The 19,241-nt window shown below is 38.9% G+C and overlaps 1 protein-coding gene and 1 long non-coding RNA gene across 2 annotated transcripts; both read right to left on the bottom strand.

Annotated features, from left to right (window-relative positions):
- Positions 1–2,631: 2,631 nt before the first annotated feature.
- Positions 2,632–4,759, bottom strand: LOC146557369 (uncharacterized). The gene is made up of 4 exons (XM_085250563.1): positions 4,697–4,759; positions 4,283–4,390; positions 4,032–4,205; positions 2,632–3,429 (listed from the first exon to the last, which is right to left on the bottom strand). Exons 1-4 carry the CDS (start codon positions 4,757–4,759, stop codon positions 2,797–2,799), a joined length of 978 nt encoding a protein of 325 aa, XP_085106689.1. The 3' UTR covers positions 2,632–2,796.
- A 6,168-nt stretch (positions 4,760–10,927) lies between these two features.
- Positions 10,928–11,987, bottom strand: LOC146557368 (uncharacterized). The gene is made up of 2 exons (XR_014888973.1): positions 11,698–11,987; positions 10,928–11,547 (listed from the first exon to the last, which is right to left on the bottom strand). It is a non-coding gene; the product is annotated as an uncharacterized LOC146557368 (long non-coding RNA).
- Between the last annotated feature and the right edge of the window lie 7,254 nt (positions 11,988–19,241).

The following is a 19,241-nucleotide window of genomic DNA, read 5'->3' as shown; positions in this document are numbered from 1 at the left end:
AGCAGCTGTGTCGACAGGCAACAGGTAACGGCATGCTTTTCTGTTAGTACTGTAGACCTTGGTCTGGTGCTCTTTTTTAGTTTAACACAGTATTTTCATTTGCCGAAGTGTAAAAAGCTTGTTCCAGGAGAAACAAACTTTAGTGAGTTCTGCAAAATGATTCCCACCATTGCACACTCTGTCAGCCTCCAGTGTGCCCTTTTTTTGTCCTTTAACTGAAGAAAGTCGGTAGTCAGAACATATGAGATAAGTGAGATCCTCATTTTGCCTGCTTATTTCAAGATACAACATTTTCACAAACTGCTGTAGGATAACCTTGCTATTTGTCTTTTCCAACACTTCTACATTCATCCATATTTCCTTGTCTGCTTCTTTCCAGGTGAAAAGTACCTGAAATGGGTGAAAGATTTTGTTTCCAAAAACAAAAGCATGTGCGTTCACCTGAAGAAGCCAAGTGGTGCTGACCTGTGGATAGAAGAGCTTGAGAACACCAAATACAACGGGGATGATGATGAAGTTAACGCCTGGGGAAAATTCTACCTTCCCGAGATTGTAAAAATGCAGGTTATTGGTGTGGTAAAGGGCACCTCATGTCCATGTGACGAGCTTGTGCTGATGACGCGTGAGGACAAAAAGCTGTACGGCTATGACGGAGAGGAGCTGCATCTGGTGGCTTCCAGTTTCCTGGAACTATGTGACAAAACGATAGAGTATCCAGCATCCAAGCGCTACTACAATGGAGAGGCCTTCAAAGATATGGTGAGAAGTTAGACTGCTAAGAATAAGACTGGGGATGCCTAGTGTTAGAGATCAATCACCTGAGCTTTTCTTTGTATTGTTGTGTGTTCTGTTTAGACTGAGGAGGACTGGAAAAAAGTTAAGATGAGTGATGTGGGGAGGAAACTGCAGGAAGAACATAAAAAGCTGGTAAATGAAACCCAGTCAGCGTTCGTCAGCCTAATATCATAGGTGGGTATTGGAGCTGAGTATCATCACTGATTTCTAGAACCTGTTCAATTCCAATTCACAAGGTCCCAATTAGATTCCATTTAATTCTTACTCAGAGAGTCAGAAACATTATAATTCTGATCATTTATCAGTACTGACACTTGTGAAACTTCATCAGAGGTGTGAGCATCACAGCAGATGCTTTTGTGTCAAAGTAACTGAGGATAAAACACAAAACCATGAAGCAGATTTTCCTGGCCTAGCTTTTTACAGTAGATAACCTTAAAAATATTATTCTGCAGTAGAACAAAAGCAGACGAGAACCACGACTCAACAAATGTACATTGGCTGATGCTGCTGAAGTGATTCAGAGGTTTTAATAAGAGGTTTTAATAGAGACACAGCAGAGCATTTTGCAGTTTCACTTAATTTGAAAAAAATAAATAAAATTTGGTATTGAACAGCAGAAATGAGGCTGTCTTGTCGGAAGTCATTAAAAAAAATGGCTGTAAACAACGGTAGACTGCTTCATAACAAGCAAGCGAATAATGCCAAAAACAGAGATTTGAGATGGGAAACGGTGTTCTTAAAGTACACTGAGAGAGGCAGAGAGCTGTGCTGTGTTGTTTTTCTGTGTGTGTTTTAATGGTGGTGGAAGCAAACCAGCAAAAGTAAGAGGGAATTCATGACAATGTTTATGTCAAGCGAAATGTGTCTTCTTTTGCTGCTGGTTTGGTTAGAGAGAGACAAAACGTGCAGCTTCAGGATCTGAGCAGCTTTCAGCACCAACGGCATCACAGCTCAGACTTGGATTCAGGATTAAGCCCTTTATGTTTGACTGTAGTGATTGTAGCTCTGTCCTTGTTATTAATCGCTTTAGTCAAACACAGCTATTGTTTGCTGGGATGTGTATATACTTGACAGTTTGTATCTCAGAGTTATCAAAGACACTGTGGATAATCATCAAGAGATTGTTGTCCTCTTAATAATGACCTATTTGATTGTTTGTTTTTTCTTCTTCTTACAGATTCTGGTATTTGGCCAAAAGAGAGCTTCACAATTCTTGGCTTCACCTGTGGTAGAAAAATGACTAAAGTTATGCAACACTCTCTAAAATTAAAGCTATGCAACGCTTTAACATGAATGGCGAAGGAGTGCATCTCTTTCACTGTCTCTTCCTGTCCTCTTCTCAGTCTTTGTTGTGGCACCTCTGCTATGTGTTATAGAAAGCACTTGGAATCATGTTCAATACAAAAACACCAAACTCGTGGGATTGCCCTAGCAAGCAGTTGGTAAAAACTAATTAAAACTGATATATATCAGCTTCACTTTCTAGCTGCAAAAGCACGTTTCTGCAAAAGCATGCAGTTTCCTGTCAGCACTTTTTGGCACAGAGTGTACTCAGAGTTAGGCCTTTCTTATATAAAGCAATATAATCAGCATATAAACATTTAAGATGATAAATTTAAAGCTCAACAGTAACTGCTATAAATATTATAACTACACATGTAGTGCTTTTGCTTAAGTAAATTATAGTTGGGATCATAATAAGAAAACATGTGTTTTTATTTTCTGTGTACCCTGGGTACAGACCAGTATAAACATGGGATTCTTCCCAATAAATGCTGTCTGATAATGCTTCATATTGCATTAAACACTAGATATGTAAGCAAACAAACAAAAACCCATAGAAGCCAGTTTTAATTATTAAATGTGACAATTACATGGAGATGGAAAGTAAACATGCTTATACACGTCTCTGTGATTACAGAAAATCCACACAGATGCTGTCAGAGCAGAGAATCTTTGATTTATCAGAATGATGAATGCAAATGATTTCATGAAATCTCACTCTTGTTCTGGGTTGTAAAATTCACCTGTCCAGTTAAACCGAATCCTTTGCAACACGGTTCTAAGAACCCTACCAACCTCATCCTCAGCTCTCTGCCTGTTATCCTTTTCAGCTGAGTATTCATCCACATGTGTTTCAACTTCTCTCTCATTTTCAAGCAAATTGCTCAGGCTCTCAGCTTCAGCACAGTTACCATATGGCCACTCTCTGAGGTCTTCTGTGTTCAAGCCAAACAAATTCTTACATGATCTGCAAGGCTTCATTCTGGCACCATCACGGAGACAAAAAGCCTCACACCTGATATTTCCAGGTACTTCAATTGTTCCATCAAAGTAATCTTTCTGGACTGTGTTTGGATAATAGGTCATCACCGCACCAGATACATATTTATGCCATTTGCTAAGACAGGAGGCAGCAATCATAATTTTCCCAGCGTTAGGACCTTTGGTGGACATGGAGACTCCGCAGTACCTTTCTGATTTGTTGGTTTGGGATTTTTGAGAAATGCAGATGGTGGACGAGACGAAAGCTGTTTTTTTATTATTCTCTTCTAAGTCCAAGTCTGTGAGGAGATCTTGCAGACTCTGCTTTATTTGCTCTTCATTCTCTGAGTTATTTTGCAGGACGATCTGAAAACAGTTACAGATCTGGTCAAAGTGTTGCACCTGATTATATAGTTGTTTTTCATAGAAAGTTGATCAACATGTTTGTTTCGCTGCTTGACTTGTTTAACTATGCAGGACCATTGGATGCTTTTGGTTTAGACATTTTAAGATAAGGGGTGAAACAAGTCACAAAAATCTATTTAATTTTAAATCAATAAGCAAAAATCCATCTTTGTTCTCACTAATTTATAATTAAATTTGCTAATTGACCTTTTTTTTCTATTTTGCTATGCCGGGCTGTCAAAACACGCTGAATTTAGAGTCTTTGAGCTTAACAGATCCAGCAGCTACACAGTGACAGCATCATATACGCCTTGAAGACTGTAAGCATCTCCAATAATGATTCTGTTAGACATTATTTAGAACTAACAAATTCTGAAGCAAGTCTCCAGCTCTCCTGCAGTCTCTGTGTTTGGTGGAGAAGTATAGCTAGAAGCATATGTTGAAGTATAAGGTACAGTATGGATTTTCTTTGGATTTCTCAGTAAAAAAGCACTTTGCATTATACTTTCCTAAAAACTGGAAGTTTGTCAGATTGACTGAAAATGTGAGAAGAGTTATCTTACCATGTCGAGCACACAGGAGAAGGGACTTCGCCTGGGAAGCTGAGTCGAATACAACTTTAAAGGCCTGGGATATCTTCTCATTAAAGAACCCAAAACAAAAGGATTAGGGAAGATTTCTTCTGGAGAAAAGGGGATGTTGTTGATTTTGCCCAGAAACAACATGCTGTGAAGGATCTGTTGAGTGAAAACATATTTGCTTATTGTTAGTAGTGATAAACAGGACTGTCTTAAAAGTGTCAAAGGTAACACACCTCATCCACCAAGTGTTGACTTCCCGGAGTCATGTAAGAGCCCCGAACCATCCTCTTGGTAATCTTGTAGGCATTAGTTTTGAACCTCCTTTGAGAAATTGTTGTCTTCTAAAATGATAATGATCGAGCAGTTAGGGATTTAAAAACACAGGAGATCTGATAACTTTGGCTACAGCAGAGTCTGCAGACATACCTATTTTGCTCTTGGTCGGCCTATTTTAAACATGAGAGACAACATAGTTAGTGAAATGTTGATAACATACAATGACTATCATTGGTGGCTGAAAAGATGCCAGGTAACAAGTGAAAAGCTGCTACTTACCATCGCCACAGTCTAAGAATGAAACAGGAAACACTGAGCGAGTTGCCTCCATCTTAAAGCTGTTGATCATGTGATTTAAAGGAAAGCCACACCCAGCTCTTTCCTGGAATTTTACTCGACTGTAGAAAACTGCTCCATTTGCCCCGCCCACCCATGATCTTTAATATCTGCCAAAAACAACCTTTTGGTTGTCAGTAACCAGTCGATCGTTTGCGCGATTAAAAAATGACTTTGTGCGGCGGCGTTCCCACCGCGAGCAGAACTCCGGCTCAAAAACCGCTGTTTCTGAACACTTTTATTTACTTAAGCACTTTAATGGGCTTACTTTGAAACAAAGTGCGATTGAATGATTATTGTTATGTGTTGCCTTGAATTCGGCTATGCTGTCTGTTAGACAGTTGTTTTCTTTATTGTTGTTTTTGTATTGTTTGTAGCGAACGCTACTGGAATGTATAGATTAAGCTACGTAGCCAAGATAATTAATAATTTAACTGTTGTACATTGGTTGATGATGATTTGCATTGTTACATAGGCTTGCAGAAAAATATATTTGTTTACCGGTAAACTGAATCGAACTTGATGTGCTAATGGACGTTTTTCTGACCTACAGGTCAGGTTTTGTTCCCTCCCTTTGAATTAATCTTCTTCATATTGAAGTGGCGAGCCGGTAGGACCATTCTTTGTTTCCCCCCATACGGTAAAAAAATATATTTTAAAATACATTTTGAAATATATTTCAAAATATACAAAAAATGGCCAAAAAATATATGTGCTAAAATACATTTTAAAATATATTTATATATTTAAAATGTATTTTAGCACATATATTTTTTGGCCATTTTTTGTATATTTTGAAATATATTAATAAAATATATTTCAAAATACAATTTAAATTTATTTAAAATCATTCAAAAAAATATAAATTTAACCCTTCATATATTTCTAAGAAAACACATTCACATGTAACATCTGAAAGAAATCTTTATTTGATGTTTAAAACATACATATAGCATATCAATCAAGCAAGGAATATTCATTTTATAAGTTTATTCTCATTACATACTTAAACATTCTAAAAGAAACACACACACATATACATATATGTATATATATTAGGGGTGCAACGATATTCGTATCGATATTGAACCGTTCGATACAGTGCTTTCGGTTCGGTACGCATATGTATCGAACAATACAACATTTGTAATTTATTTTATCAATTTTCCTTCTGACGATGCTGTCTGTGTTGAGCGCTCAGTGAATCTGCGTTCGACTACTCCGCCTAGGCTGCACTGTCGAGCGCAGATCCACTGAGCGCTCAACACAGACAGCATAGTCAGAAGGAAGAGCGCAGGGCAAGCTAGCGAGACAGAAGTTAAGCTCTCAGCAACATGGACCTCCCCACTCTCATTCAGATCTGGCGTTTGGAATTATTTTGGTTTTCATGTGACGTATGACCCTGAAGGTAAGCGAGTCATGGACTAAAGTAAAACAGTATGTTGGATGTGCCATGCAATGCTCAATTACATGGGTGGGAACTAGTGTGCTAGTGCAGTTAGCTCGTTAACGTGTTGGCCGTCCAGCCCCATGCACGGAGCGATCGGCGGTAGCTCGTTAACGGAGATTTGCCGTGTTGTGGCGTTAAGGTCATTTCAACGAGATTAACCTGAAAGCACTAGTGGGAACACAACGAATATGACTGCACATTTACGCCGACATCATCCTAGTGCAAAGACAAGTGGAAGCAGACAAAAAAAAGCAAGCATGCTACTAACTTTAGCGGAGTCATTTAGACAGCTGTTAGCACATGATTCTCCTTATGCTGCTGAGAATATAGCCCAGAAGAAGCGGATAGTATAGCTTTTATTTTGGAAAGAGCCATTTCTCTGTAATAAACTCTCTTTTCCAAAGATGAGTGATTCCTCAATCAGATACAGGGCTCGCAATATCGCTAGCCCGACGTTCCGGAGCTAGCGATTTTTTTCAGTCGGGCTACCAAAATCTATCTCTTCCCTGCCCGTCGGGCTATTGTAGGAAAAATATATGTCAATGCTTTTGCATTCTTTCAGAAATGTAGCTGGGTAATTATGTCATTGGCATCGGTGAGCCACTGTCAATATGTGACATATTGAAGTCGCGTTTGAATTTGCGCTTGTTTTTTTGCTTTCACTTTGCAATCGTGCGAACTGTGTATAGAGAGTGACAGCACTGATCTGTGAGTGATGATAATTTGTGCACCAATTCCTCTGACATCGTCTTATTAATCGTTAGCTTACTATGCAAACATGACAAGTGAAATCTCCCGCAGCTTAAACATGTGAGAGGTTGATCGCGCAGAGAATCGCTGAGCTTATGTGAGTGAGTGTGTAAAAGCATTTCAGTTCTGCTGAGCCAAATAAGACAGGTCAGGGTGAAGAAGTGACAGCCAAAGAAAAGCTTACCACAAAACGGAGAAGTTATGACAAATCAGACTATAAGGCAAAAGAAAGTGCAGCTTTATGGTTTCATGGACAAAAGAATTTCTGTGGCTGCAATATGATGAGCTAAATAACCAGGGCTGCACATAAGTGGTCCGCAGGTGCGCATTCGCTGTCAAAATAAAAAACACGCACAAGGGTTAGGGTTAAATTTAAAAACTGTACTTTTGAGTTAAAATATATATTTATAATCTTAATAAATGACAAATTAAAAATGCATGAACATTTTTTTGTATCGAAAAAATATCGAACCGTGACACCAAAGTATCGAACCGAACCGAACCGTGAATTTTGTGTATCGTTGCACCCCTAGTATGTATATATATATATATATATATATATATATATATATATATATATATATATATATATATATATACACACACACACACACACATCAGGGCTGTCACAACAATGGGGTGGGGCCAAGTGGCTGCAACCCTAGGTACAATGTGCAGGTATATATAATTACATATAATATATGTGAATAAAGCAAGAATCTGTTTAGGTTAGTCACTGTGCTGACTGATGCTTGCTAGGTTTATATGATTGCAAACTGCACAAAAACAACAACAGCAACGACATTAATGACAATGACAAACAAAATTACTTACATTTATGTAAATCTCACATTAGGAAGATCTGCATTCGATTTCATGGGCTGAAATAAATAGGCAGAAACATTACTGCTAAAAAAATAAAAAACAAAAACTCTAAAAAGCCTAAAAATGACTTAAAAAGCAAGGAAATGTGGAACATTGTAATTAGCGAACATTAATAAAGCATAACTGTTCTTTGTTTCTAACCTTGGTAAGTACTCTGTAGCCAGAAGGAGAGGTAGGATTTCTGTGAAAGCCAAATTAAATGTGAATAGGCTTTGATAGTTATTGAGAAGGCAGAATAATAAGAAAAGGCAAAAGTACGTCACAATATAATTAATTAAGTTACATATTTTGATTACCAAATTATGGAAGCGTGGAGCTGCCACCCAGGCAAAAGAAAAATAGAGCTGTATCACGTTATGACGTGAAATGTTTATTGTTCTAACATTATGCTTTTCATGTTTGTATAATATAATATCACGTTATTATAATATACATAATTGTCACGTTCGCACAATATTGTACGGACGTGATAATTATGTACATTTTTCGTACAATGTTGTTCAAACATGTTGTTCAAACATGATAGTATATTGTTAGAACGATAAACTTTTCACGTTATAACGTGATATACTTATATTTCTCTTTTGCCTGGGTGGCAGCTCTACGCTTCCGTTCCAAATACACGAGAATAAAGTAATATTATATGGGAAAAGGCACCTGCTAGCTTGATGATGGAGGCTTCTTAGACTGGCCACCCGCCTTGGCTTCTTGTCGCCACTCCATGAAATAAAGGTCCGTTTCCTCCATGCCGGCTAATTATTCATCCTCATTAAAATCTCGTATATGTTCAGTTGGCAGAATTGAGAATTTTACATCTTCCAACCACTTAATTAACGCGAACATAATCGGCTTGTTTCTTCCCGTCTCCTGTATCCGGCCGTTCCTCTCGCTGTCAGATTTCGCGCCTCAGAGACGTCGTTATTTTTCAAAAAAAAAAAAAAGAAGAAAGAAAGAAAGAAAGAAACAGCAACAACTACTAAAGAGAGTTTTTGCACGTTCATTGCACATTTGTGGGAATGTTTAAATATTTAATTTTTATTAATTACTTTTCATTATATCTTTATTTTTAAACCACCGTGGCAATGCGCATGCGCATACACTCCTGCACGCAAAGGGCTTTGGAGTTGACGTAATGTCGCAATGCATTGTGGGAGCGCAGCACCATCTTGGCAGGTCACGAATCAAAACAAGATTGCTACGAACCATTCTGAAACGTAGCTCAAAAGAAAATGACGGTATAGAGACAGATTCTGTCCAGATGCAAAGAGACGGTACTTGATTGTTGAAATGTGGACCCGTATGAAATATAGCCGTGGAGTAGAAACCCTGAAGACCAAACCGCTATTGACTTAGCATGATCTACTCTCATACCTTGTCTGTGGAGTCAGAGCATACATGGCGCACCAATTTCGCAATTATAAATCTCTGGAGGCGCACATCCAATTCACCAAGGACTGGGTACAAGATTTGGTTATTTTTAAGCCTCCACGTTGTGAGTACGCCGTCATTCAAGCAAAGGTAAGTCAGCTTGAGTACTGCGAGTAAAATGCGTTTGATTCCCCCCAGCATTCAAATTAGTGCTAGTAAAAATTCATTCGTGAGAGGGAAATTACAGTGAGAACATGTAGAGGCTCTGTTAGAGGGATAACATAGTGAGTTCAGTGCATTGATGTGACATTGTCCTGAAGGATTTAGTTATTCTTTATGGTTAAAGAAATTGCCCTAATTAATTCATATTTATTATAAATAATCCTAATTACACATCTTGCACACAAGAATTTCACTCACATGTGCTGTACCAATGTACCTGCACATGTGATGTGACAATAAAAAGTGATTTGATTTGTGATTTGATTTGATTTGCTTCCTTGTTTGTGTCCTGTGTCACTAAAAATACATTCATTACATACTTTAGGTTAATTTTTTGCTGATAGGTTTCTAAAAAGAAACATGCAGATTTAGAATATAACATGCAGCGTTCTATAGATGGATACATAAAAACACTTTATTTGTTACATTTATGATAAATGGATTTGAAAGTAAATAAAACACATTTGTGTCGGCCTTGGCTTATTAAAGTTCTTGTCTTTAAATGAACTTTGTCTGTGTGTGTTTCAGGTCCTGCACTCTTAAAGACTGAATTGCAGCATTGCAGCCACAGGTCATTGTGAGCATCACAGGGAAGGTTGAAGCCGCCCACTGCAGCTGTATGACTAGAGTCGTGGAGACTTGCAGCCATGTCACTGCTCTTCTGTTTAATGTAGAAGCAACAGTGAGGATCTGTGGCACAAGGACTGTTACAGATGAACCTGCATACTGGGTTTTGCTGGGTAATATGACCAAGATACAGCCAGAGGTTGGCCATAAGATAGACTTCTCCTCTTCAGCTGCCCAAAAAAAAGGTTCTTGATCAAAACATAGACAGACCATCTGTAGTGACAGGTAAAAGAAGCCATCCTCAAAAAAGAAAAGTTCCACCTGCTACTGTGGAGGAGTTGGATCAACTGATGGGACAATATTTTTCCAAGCATAGTTCTGTTCTGAATAACCCATAGTGTTTTAATTTAGGGGGCCATGTAAATACTTTGCATTTACTGAATATGTACTTACTAAATACCACTGTTCAAAAGTTGAATAAAGAAACAAAGAAATGTTTGCCTATTTTTAATTAAAAGCACTTTGTCGAACATCACATCAGTTACAATGTAGAAAAAATGTTATGTATAGTTTACAAATGACAAAATGTTCACATAAAATCATGACAGCATTTGTATAATATCACCCACTACTAGCATTCTGTAATTTACTGTCTCTTTTGAAAACTTATCACTTATCACATGGAGAAACCTTTGGAATGCAAGCATGCTGATCCACACAGGTATGCACACAGGTGTACACATGGGTATTCACAGACGCGGACTACAGCTTTCTTGGCTGCTGCCTCAAAGCACACTGTGTGCTGTCTATCCTGCGTGCTGCACAATATCGTTTATTATTTAGTAACTATTGATATCTATGGCTAGCTAGTTTATTGTGATGGTGCTTTTTTTTTCTATTATTATGTTGCTCTTTGTTGTTTGCTGTCCCCTCCTGTTTTTTTTTTTTCTCCATACAGGTGACCCAGGAGTTTTTTTTTTGTTGTTTGTTTTTTTTTCTCTCTTCCCCCCCTTCTCACCGTCTCTTCTCCCCTTTGGTTTTCTTTCTTTCTCTCCCTCTCTTTCTTTCATTCTTTCCCCCTGTCCTGTCCCACAGTTATGTCTGTCCCGTTTGCAACTGAAAATAAAATAAATTCATAATTATAATAAAGGTCAATCAAATGGACCAATATGGCAAGGCCATGATGATCCACTTGGTAAAATAAATCCGCTTGCCATCTTTCTTGGCCTCAAGACAACAATTCTGATGGCTATAGATCCAAACGGGACAAAAAAAAATAAAAAAATAAAGTAGTCTCAGAATAGTGAATTAAACCAACATTTATTGTTGATTTTTTTTTTAACAAGAAAAACATTTTTCAACTGAATAAAAACAATGCCAATAACCAAAATAAATAGAAGCGTACATGAAAACTACACAGTCCTTCACCTTTCTGTCTGATTTTTTTAAGGAAAACAGTTTTTCATTCCACTAAAAACAGGACAAACCCACCAGCATGAACATTAAATAAACTATTACAATTGTAAAACAAAACTCATTTACAAAATGTAATAATTATCAGTGGGTCCCAGGAAATAGAATGTGACATGGGATTTAGATTTCCGTTACCAGGATGGTCGGGTTCAGCGTAGTCTTTATCACCACCTGTCAAAGACACATCATCAATATTCATGTTTGCTCAGGTTATTCACTTGTTCACATCTGTCTGAGATCATTCATACTGTTGTATGGATGTGTGTACAGTATGTATATAATTATCAGCTATGTAAAAGATATTATCATCTCTGTTCTTACCTAGTTGGAAGTCCTCCATTCAAACTCAGAGAGCCGCTGGAGGAAGGTGGTGATCCGAGGGCTGATTCTTGTAACCTTCCTCTTTACGACACGACCTGTCTTGCGGCTTGTACCAAGTTTTGCAGGGCATTTTGTTCCCATGTCTGGATTGATCCTCACAAAGAACCTTTTAACGGAAAAAAGGCTGCTTTAATTTCAAAATTAAAACATACGTTACAGCAATCACCTATATGTTTCTGCAACTGTAAAAAGAGAAGGAGAAAAAAAAAAAAAGAAGAGAAAAAAGGAAAAAAAAAAAAGAAAACTTATCACTACATAAACAGCACAAGACTTAAAAGTATTTAACAAGAGCATTTTTCCCTGGTTTTACTACCACACTGGGGCACATGTTCACCAAAACGCAGCAAACCTTTGCCATCTTATCCAGGAAGGTCACCTTTTTACCCACACATGGAAGAAGTAATCTGATTGGCATGGTGGTATGTAGCATGTAGTTTGAAGCAGGGATTTCGTAGTGCCCCATGTGTAGTGTTGGAACCCAGTCAGGATTTGTTTCATTCATTTCATAGGCTGGTTTGTTGCAATAATGCCAAATAATTAGCAACTCTATAAATAGAAGGTAGTTCTGCATGTTTGTTCTAAGTTTGTGCTATTGAAAATAAAATTAACAGGCTATAAATAATAATATGAACTTATTTAGAACTTACCTGAATGAAAATACTGGAGCACACCAACAGATATCTGTGGCTGGTAGAGAACTGAATATCAGCTCGTCTCACAGCTGCTATCCAGGCTAGACGCCTTCTTTTGGTAACATCCAACACATAAGCTCCCTCATGATGCTTCCAGGTGAGGAAACAATGAAAAGAGAGCCTGTTTTCAAGCTTATTCCTTTGTCGGTAGTGCAATCTAACATTACAACCGACCACACAGCAAGCATTTGTTTGGCCTGCTAATATGGCGCCTTGACCAAAAATCCTGGCTACGCCCCATCCCGTAAGATCACGCTCCAGAGCCCTATTAACGTACGGATCTAGAAAGAAGACGCTGCATTTTTAACTCTGAGGGAGATGGAGAATGAGCCTATTTCCAAAACAGTGGAGTGTGTTCCTTTAAGTACTAAATTGTATATATTGTCAAAAACTAAAGTGTACATAGCAGTTGTTGTATCTTGTTTACTGTATCACTGACAGATAATTTCAAAGTCAATGAACGCTACATTATAGTGAGATATTGTGTAATGTGAAATACTGTAAGCAAATGAATAAACAACCTAATTCGTGATAGACCTTTGACTCTGTTTTGTTTGAATCCAACTGTTTTTTGCAGATGTGCATAAAACATGTTACTTTTAGTATTGTTATCATTATCATCATTATTGCACTAAATATATTTTAAATAAAGGATACTTTGATATACATTCTACTGTAAGGTTGGAAATGTATTTTCTTCACCCTAAAATATGTTTTGAAATGTATTTTGGTTTGAAAGAAATATATTTTCAATTTCAAAAATATATTTTTTTGGAGCATCACAAATACAAAATATATTTACCATATATTTGAAATATATTTTGGCCAGGAAAAATGTATTTTTTTACCGTATGGGTTTGCTGCTGCTGACTTTGAAAATCACACCAAACATGGAATCAAATATATCGACTCAGCTTAGACTACAGAGAAGCTCGGCACTGCTCACAAAACTCAACACAAAAGGCTTTTTAAAGACAACAATCACTTTGACAGACACACAAACACGACTGAGTACAGAGCAGCTGCTGGTTTGAAGCCACAGAAATGTTCAAATGTTTAAACACACTGCAGCGTTGCAGCCGTGATGCATTTGTGCTGCTAAGGCCACACACATCAGCTGCCTTACATTTTAGTACCAGTTCATCTCTGACCATGGCAGCACAGTCTTTCCAGTACAGTGATGTTGGTGGGGACAGTGGGGACTGATTGTTCATTGGCTGTAAGCCGGTCACATGGACGTTTAACTGGTGCTTTGATTGCTCTGTAGTCTGTTGTGCCTGTGAGCTGCTCCTAAAATGAGACAGATTATAATTGTCACCATTCTGTTAATGACTCTTATTATGTGCGCTCTCCTCCACTGTCACACTAAACACATTAAACCTTTATTTTTGTGTAAAGTCAGGATTTATTGGCTCTTCTTAAAAGCGTCATGAAGTGCAAAACTCAGCAAACATTATACAAAAGTAGATTTAGAAGCTGAACTGAAAACATTTAAAGTGACAGTCAGCACAAATCCAGCTGACATCTCCATCCAACCCAAGTCTTCATTTAAAGTCATTATAACTGTGACACACGTTTGTTACAGTATTAATCCTGCCTGATGCTGCAGGGCCAACATCATGAAACAGGCTCAGCATTTATTTCCATTATGAAACTTTATCATTAAAAACAAACCATTGTTCTGCAGTCGTCCCAGGACTGTCGGTCAAACGTTCTCTCCACATGTTTAAGGCTGAGCTCACTTTATCGTCTGCCTGAAGGAGGGAAGCAGATGTTACTAAACATCACAATAAAACATATGAAATGGGTGCACATGAGGAACGTCTGCACTGTTAAAGCCATGCAGACATCTTCACACATGAAGCAGCAACACCTCTCAGTTTAGCAGCAGCTGGTAAAAGCCACAGTGATCCTGGAGCCTCCCTGAAGGACTCGTTCATCAGTAACTGTCAGGAGGACGATTAAACCTGCTGCACACGTCCTGTAGTTACACACTCGGGAGGAAAGACGACGTCCTCGCTCTGCAACATGATCTGTGTTTCATCCAGGATGCTCAAACACAGATTGGTCTCCAAATATTAGACGCACTGGTTCTTCATGCGTTTCTACCTGAGCACTCAGAGTCATTTCTACAACAGGCCTCCTTCACCTGCTGGTGCCTCTGTTTCTGTGTTTGGCTGTTTCCATCAGTGCCTGATGTTTGTGATCTTTGATCTGTTCTGAAGTCTCTCTTTGTAACACAAATGTTGTTTGGCTTCTTTTGCAAACAAGGCAAAAGAACTTTAATGGATTCATTTGCTGATCTTATTTTCTGATGCAAAGCCGTCCTTTCAACGCTTTAGAAAGAAAACCAAACAATGTTTTTAAAACTTTCCCAAAATGTAAAAGCTATTAAAACCATAAACTTCTGCTCCTTGATCATGTGATTCTTCTTCTAGACTGTCTGTAATTGTTATTGCTGATTGTCAATAAAGTTGTTTTTTATAAGTTATGTTGTAAAGGCAGCTTGTGGCGAGGGAGGAGGGGCGACTAAAAGCAGGTTCATATAGTGGGAAAGTCCTCAGGTCATGTGAGGATATTTACTGATGCGTCAACACTGTCAGATAAAAGAACGGCTGCTGCATTTGTTCTCCCACAAATAAGTTTGGTGGTGAGTAAAAGAATTACAGATGATGTGGCAGTTTATACTGGGAGCTGGTAGTGATGTTACTGGCTTGAACTGGGTGGAGGACGCACTAATATGCAGGTATGTGGTTTGCTGGGACTCTAGCAGCGTGCTAGTGAGCACAGGTGATATGTCTTCAGACTCTAGGCAACATATTGGTTTTGATATACTTCATTTACTGTATAGAATCAAACACAGAGGGATAGAAGTGGATTTCTTATGGCTCCCTGAGAATATCGGTGTTGATGCAATGAACAGGACGATAAGTTTAAAAAGGTGCAGCAAGAAGAAGTCGTGCAGGTTTGACTATAAAATACAGTGAAAGTGAGGTGAAGAGTATAATGAAGGTAAAGATGAAGGACGAGTGGCAGGCACACTGGGACAGAGACGGGAAAGGCAGATATTATTATACAGAAAACAGTCGTGTAGAAGAAGCTGCAGCAGAGACCAGGATGGAATCTGGAGAGTCAGAGTTGGTCACACAGGCTTGAATAGCACACTTAAAAAGGTAAACATGACACAGGAAGTGTGACTTCTGTGGACCAGAGGAGACGTTTGACGGGTTGTTAGCGTCGTCAGGATGCTGGATGGAAACGCTGTGCCTGATAGGATGATTACAGGCTGGACTTTGTCTTCCTGTTACAGATGGATCCAGGCCCTGGATGACTGCTGGACACACATGACCCACACTAGGCTGCCTTCATCCATCCTTTCCTCCTTCACTGAGACTCAGAGTCAGCATGTATGTATTTATCAGGGATTTGAATCCTTTCATTACAGAGTGAAGTTAAAGTAGACGTGTGAACACACTAATAAACACAAAGGGACACAACTACTACTCCATGATGGAAAGCTGAAGTATTACACAGCTTTATGAACCTCCTGTTATCCTGGTAGACGAGTACAGCAATAAATCTTTTACTTGAACATCTTCTGGCTCCAATAAGCTTTGAAATGTGACCATGAAGTTAGAGACACACTGACTGAAACCCACAGCTGTGACTGTGGATCACATCCACACACAGTGTAGCTGCTGTCTCTGTGTGAGCCTTTGCACTGCTGCTCGCAGCACCGTTATATCACTCAGCGCTCGCTGCTGTTATTGAATCCACTTTTTACTGTCCGTGCAATCAAGCTCCTCTGCAGAGCTAGAAAATATCTTCGAACCAGTTTATGTGTTAGGGGATCCTTTGCAGCTGTGACTGTTGCCTCTGTTTTTGTCCTTTGGTTCCTGGGAGCCTTTTACATTTCCATCAGCAACAAATATCTGAACAGGCTTTATTGTAGGAAATACAGGAGTAAATAGTTGTCATTATTTATTAGATGTTGTTAAAGATGATCAGATGCTTGTTTAGTTTAATGCTGTGGCTTCAGTCAGCATCACTGTGCTGTATAGTTTTATTTTTCTGATCCTTCTGTTAAAGTTGCTGAATAAAAGCTGGTTGGTCTGCACCTCACCTCTGCCTCGAGCCTCCTTCTTTAAAGCAGCAGAGGCTCTTCATTCAGGTATCACAGCTCGAGTTGTTCTGCAGGAGACCCAGAGTACTGTCCTTGGTCCATAATGACATTAATCCTCAAAAATAGTTCTGGCATAATAATTGTGCACACAGTGTAAAACTGAAGAAGCTTCTCAGATGAAATGTCTTCAAGAAACTTAAAAAAGTCCAGACACTTTTGTTTCTGAGCTTCTTAATTCAATTCAATTTTATTTATATAAATCACAACAGCAGTCGCCTCAAGGCGCTTTATATTGTACAGTAGATCGCACAATTATAGATACAGAGAAAAACCCAACAATCATATGACCCCCTATGAGCAGCGCTTTGGCGACAGTGGGAAGGAAAAACTCCCTTTTAACAGGAAGAAACCTCCAGCAGAACCAGGCTCAGGGAGGGGCGGGGCCATCTGCTGTGATTGGTTTGGGTGAGAGAAGGAAGACAGGATAAAGACACGCTGTGGAAGAGAGACAGATGAACCGCTGAGTGTTGTCCCGTCGAGGTGGCTCTTCTATGTTGTGCATTTATGGCACCAAACCACAAATGCAAAGGAAGAAAGGGTCGAGGCTGATTGGTGTATGTGCCCATGAGTATGAGTGTACACGGGTGTTTCTCTGTGTTAGTGACAGTCTGACAGAAGGCTGCATCCCTCAGCCTCACGTGGGCTGTGTAGCCCCTTTACCACTGCAGTGAGAGCTCAGACCTGTTTCTGGTGGGTGGTGGACTCCTCCAGGGCTTCCCCTGATTCCCCTTCTGCCACAGAAGACTGCGGCCTCAGAAACTCATATCTGCTTTTTGCAAATGAAGCGAACCTGTTGGCTTCATCAGCAGGGGCGGATCTAGAAGGGTGGCATGGGGTGGCAAGTGCCACCCTAAAATGATCCCTTGCCACCCCAAGTGCCACCCCAGTTTTGCATATGACAGTGTTGTTTATTAAAATAAGTTTAACAGTTTGAGCGTAGTTACAGTCAGCAGTGAATATAAATGCTAGAACTGGATATATTCCATAGTGTCCCCCCCTCCACATTAACAAATGGTTCAGCCCATAGCAGGACCGGCTTTCTTCTTGTTTTCAGTAGCAAGCGATGCTTATGATTGTGCCAGAGCACATTTTGAACAACACCATGGGAATTTCTGATTTTACACAGGTGGGTGGATGTTACACTGTGGAAATGAAGGAAGGTGAGTGCTATTTTAAATGGTTGTAGAAAATGAAAAAACAGCAGGTGTATTGGCTGCATTTTTAGATAAATAGTTGTATCTGTTTACAAAATGTACAATTTATATTTGCATTTCAAGTTATAAACATTTACCCAACACGTCTGTGGTTTTTTTACAGTAAAAAATACTGCTAGGATTTTAGGTTCTTTGTGTGATTTCAGATCAGTAATAGTTACATTAATAGTAATAGTAATACTAATGCAGTATGTCAGTGAAAAAACAACTAAATTCAGTTGAGCTGAAAAGATACCAAACAAAGCAAGAGGAGGAAAAAATAAAATGAAACAATCTGAGGGTGAAATACAAACGTAAACTCAAAGGAGTCACAAATGTCCGGTTGTATTTCAGACCTCAGAGGGTGAATCCAACAAATCATGAAAAATGAGGTTTACATGTTTGTTCATGACAGTGCAGATTTCTGACATTTTGTGTCATTTAAGCTGCAACAATGTGACTGTTTTCTAACAAAAACAGTGAAACTTAAGTTAGACTTGTGTTTGTAAATGAAGCGCCCCATGTTGTGTAGCTTTCTGGAGTTTATACTTATTGGGCTACATATGTATTTAATATACAGGCTGTACAGTACATAACATCAAAACTCACATGTTTCATGTAACTAAAGTGTGTAATCATGTGGGTACAGACAATAATTAAGTTATAGACTATATTTATATGAAAAACGTGCATACTTACTGCATTTGAATCATTTTAACCACATGTAACCACCTGCATATGTGTTTGGGGGGAAAAGGCTTTGATTTTGCCACCCTAAGAAAATTTCTCTAGAGCCGCCCCTGACCATTTCACAGGATTTGCATTTAAAGATGCAACAAGACTAAAATGGTTAGGGTCAGGAGGTCAAAGGTCAGAGCTCCTGTGGGTCTGAGGGCGGCCTCACGCTGGAGAAGGATGAAGGAGTCTGACCTGAGCCAGTGTTTGACATGAACACATCAGCACTGCTGTCAGTGAGCCTAACGACAGCCGTTAGCATCATTTCAGTGTTTCAGTCATAAAAACACTTCCTGTCTCTGTGGTGGTTACAGTGACATCATGCAGTTTGTGCTTTGACCTCCAGAGGGCGACAAATCAGCACAGACAGAGAGCTCCATTCAAACTTTGCTGCCATCAGGAATAATTCTTCAAATATAATCATCAGTGTTTGAGCAGTTATGATATCAGGGACAATCTAGACATGTGTGACAATACTGAACATGTCACATGACACACCTCAAACATCATGTGATCCACTCTCAGTCTGCACTTTCATTCATGACTTCAACAGGTTGAAATGAGCTTTGAAGAAACATCAGTGAAATAAATCTTTCATGGATTCATGTGAGCAGCAGATGAACTTTGTACCAACAACATCTTCAATAACAGAGTCTGAATGAAGCTCAGGTGTTGATGCTG

Source organism: Mchenga conophoros, linkage group LG16 (assembly GCF_057382185.1).
Source record: "Mchenga conophoros isolate Kocher_MC1m ecotype Shallow Benthic linkage group LG16, M_conophoros_male_GT1.1, whole genome shotgun sequence".
Classification (NCBI taxonomy): domain Eukaryota; kingdom Metazoa; phylum Chordata; class Actinopteri; order Cichliformes; family Cichlidae; genus Mchenga; species Mchenga conophoros.
This window is presented reverse-complemented; position numbering and strand designations above follow the sequence as displayed.

Excerpts from the sequence above, each read along its gene's own strand:
- LOC146557369 (XM_085250563.1), bottom strand. The coding sequence starts at position 4,759 with ATGGGTGGGCGGGGCAAATGGAGCAGTTTTCTACAGTCGAGTAAAATT. Across the intron at positions 4,391-4,696 it reads AAATTCCAGGAAAGAGCTGG|AAGACAACAATTTCTCAAAG; the intron begins GTGTGGCTTTCC and ends TTATCATTTTAG. Across the intron at positions 3,430-4,031 it reads TCTCCTGTGTGCTCGACATG|ATCGTCCTGCAAAATAACTC; the intron begins GTAAGATAACTC and ends AACTGTTTTCAG.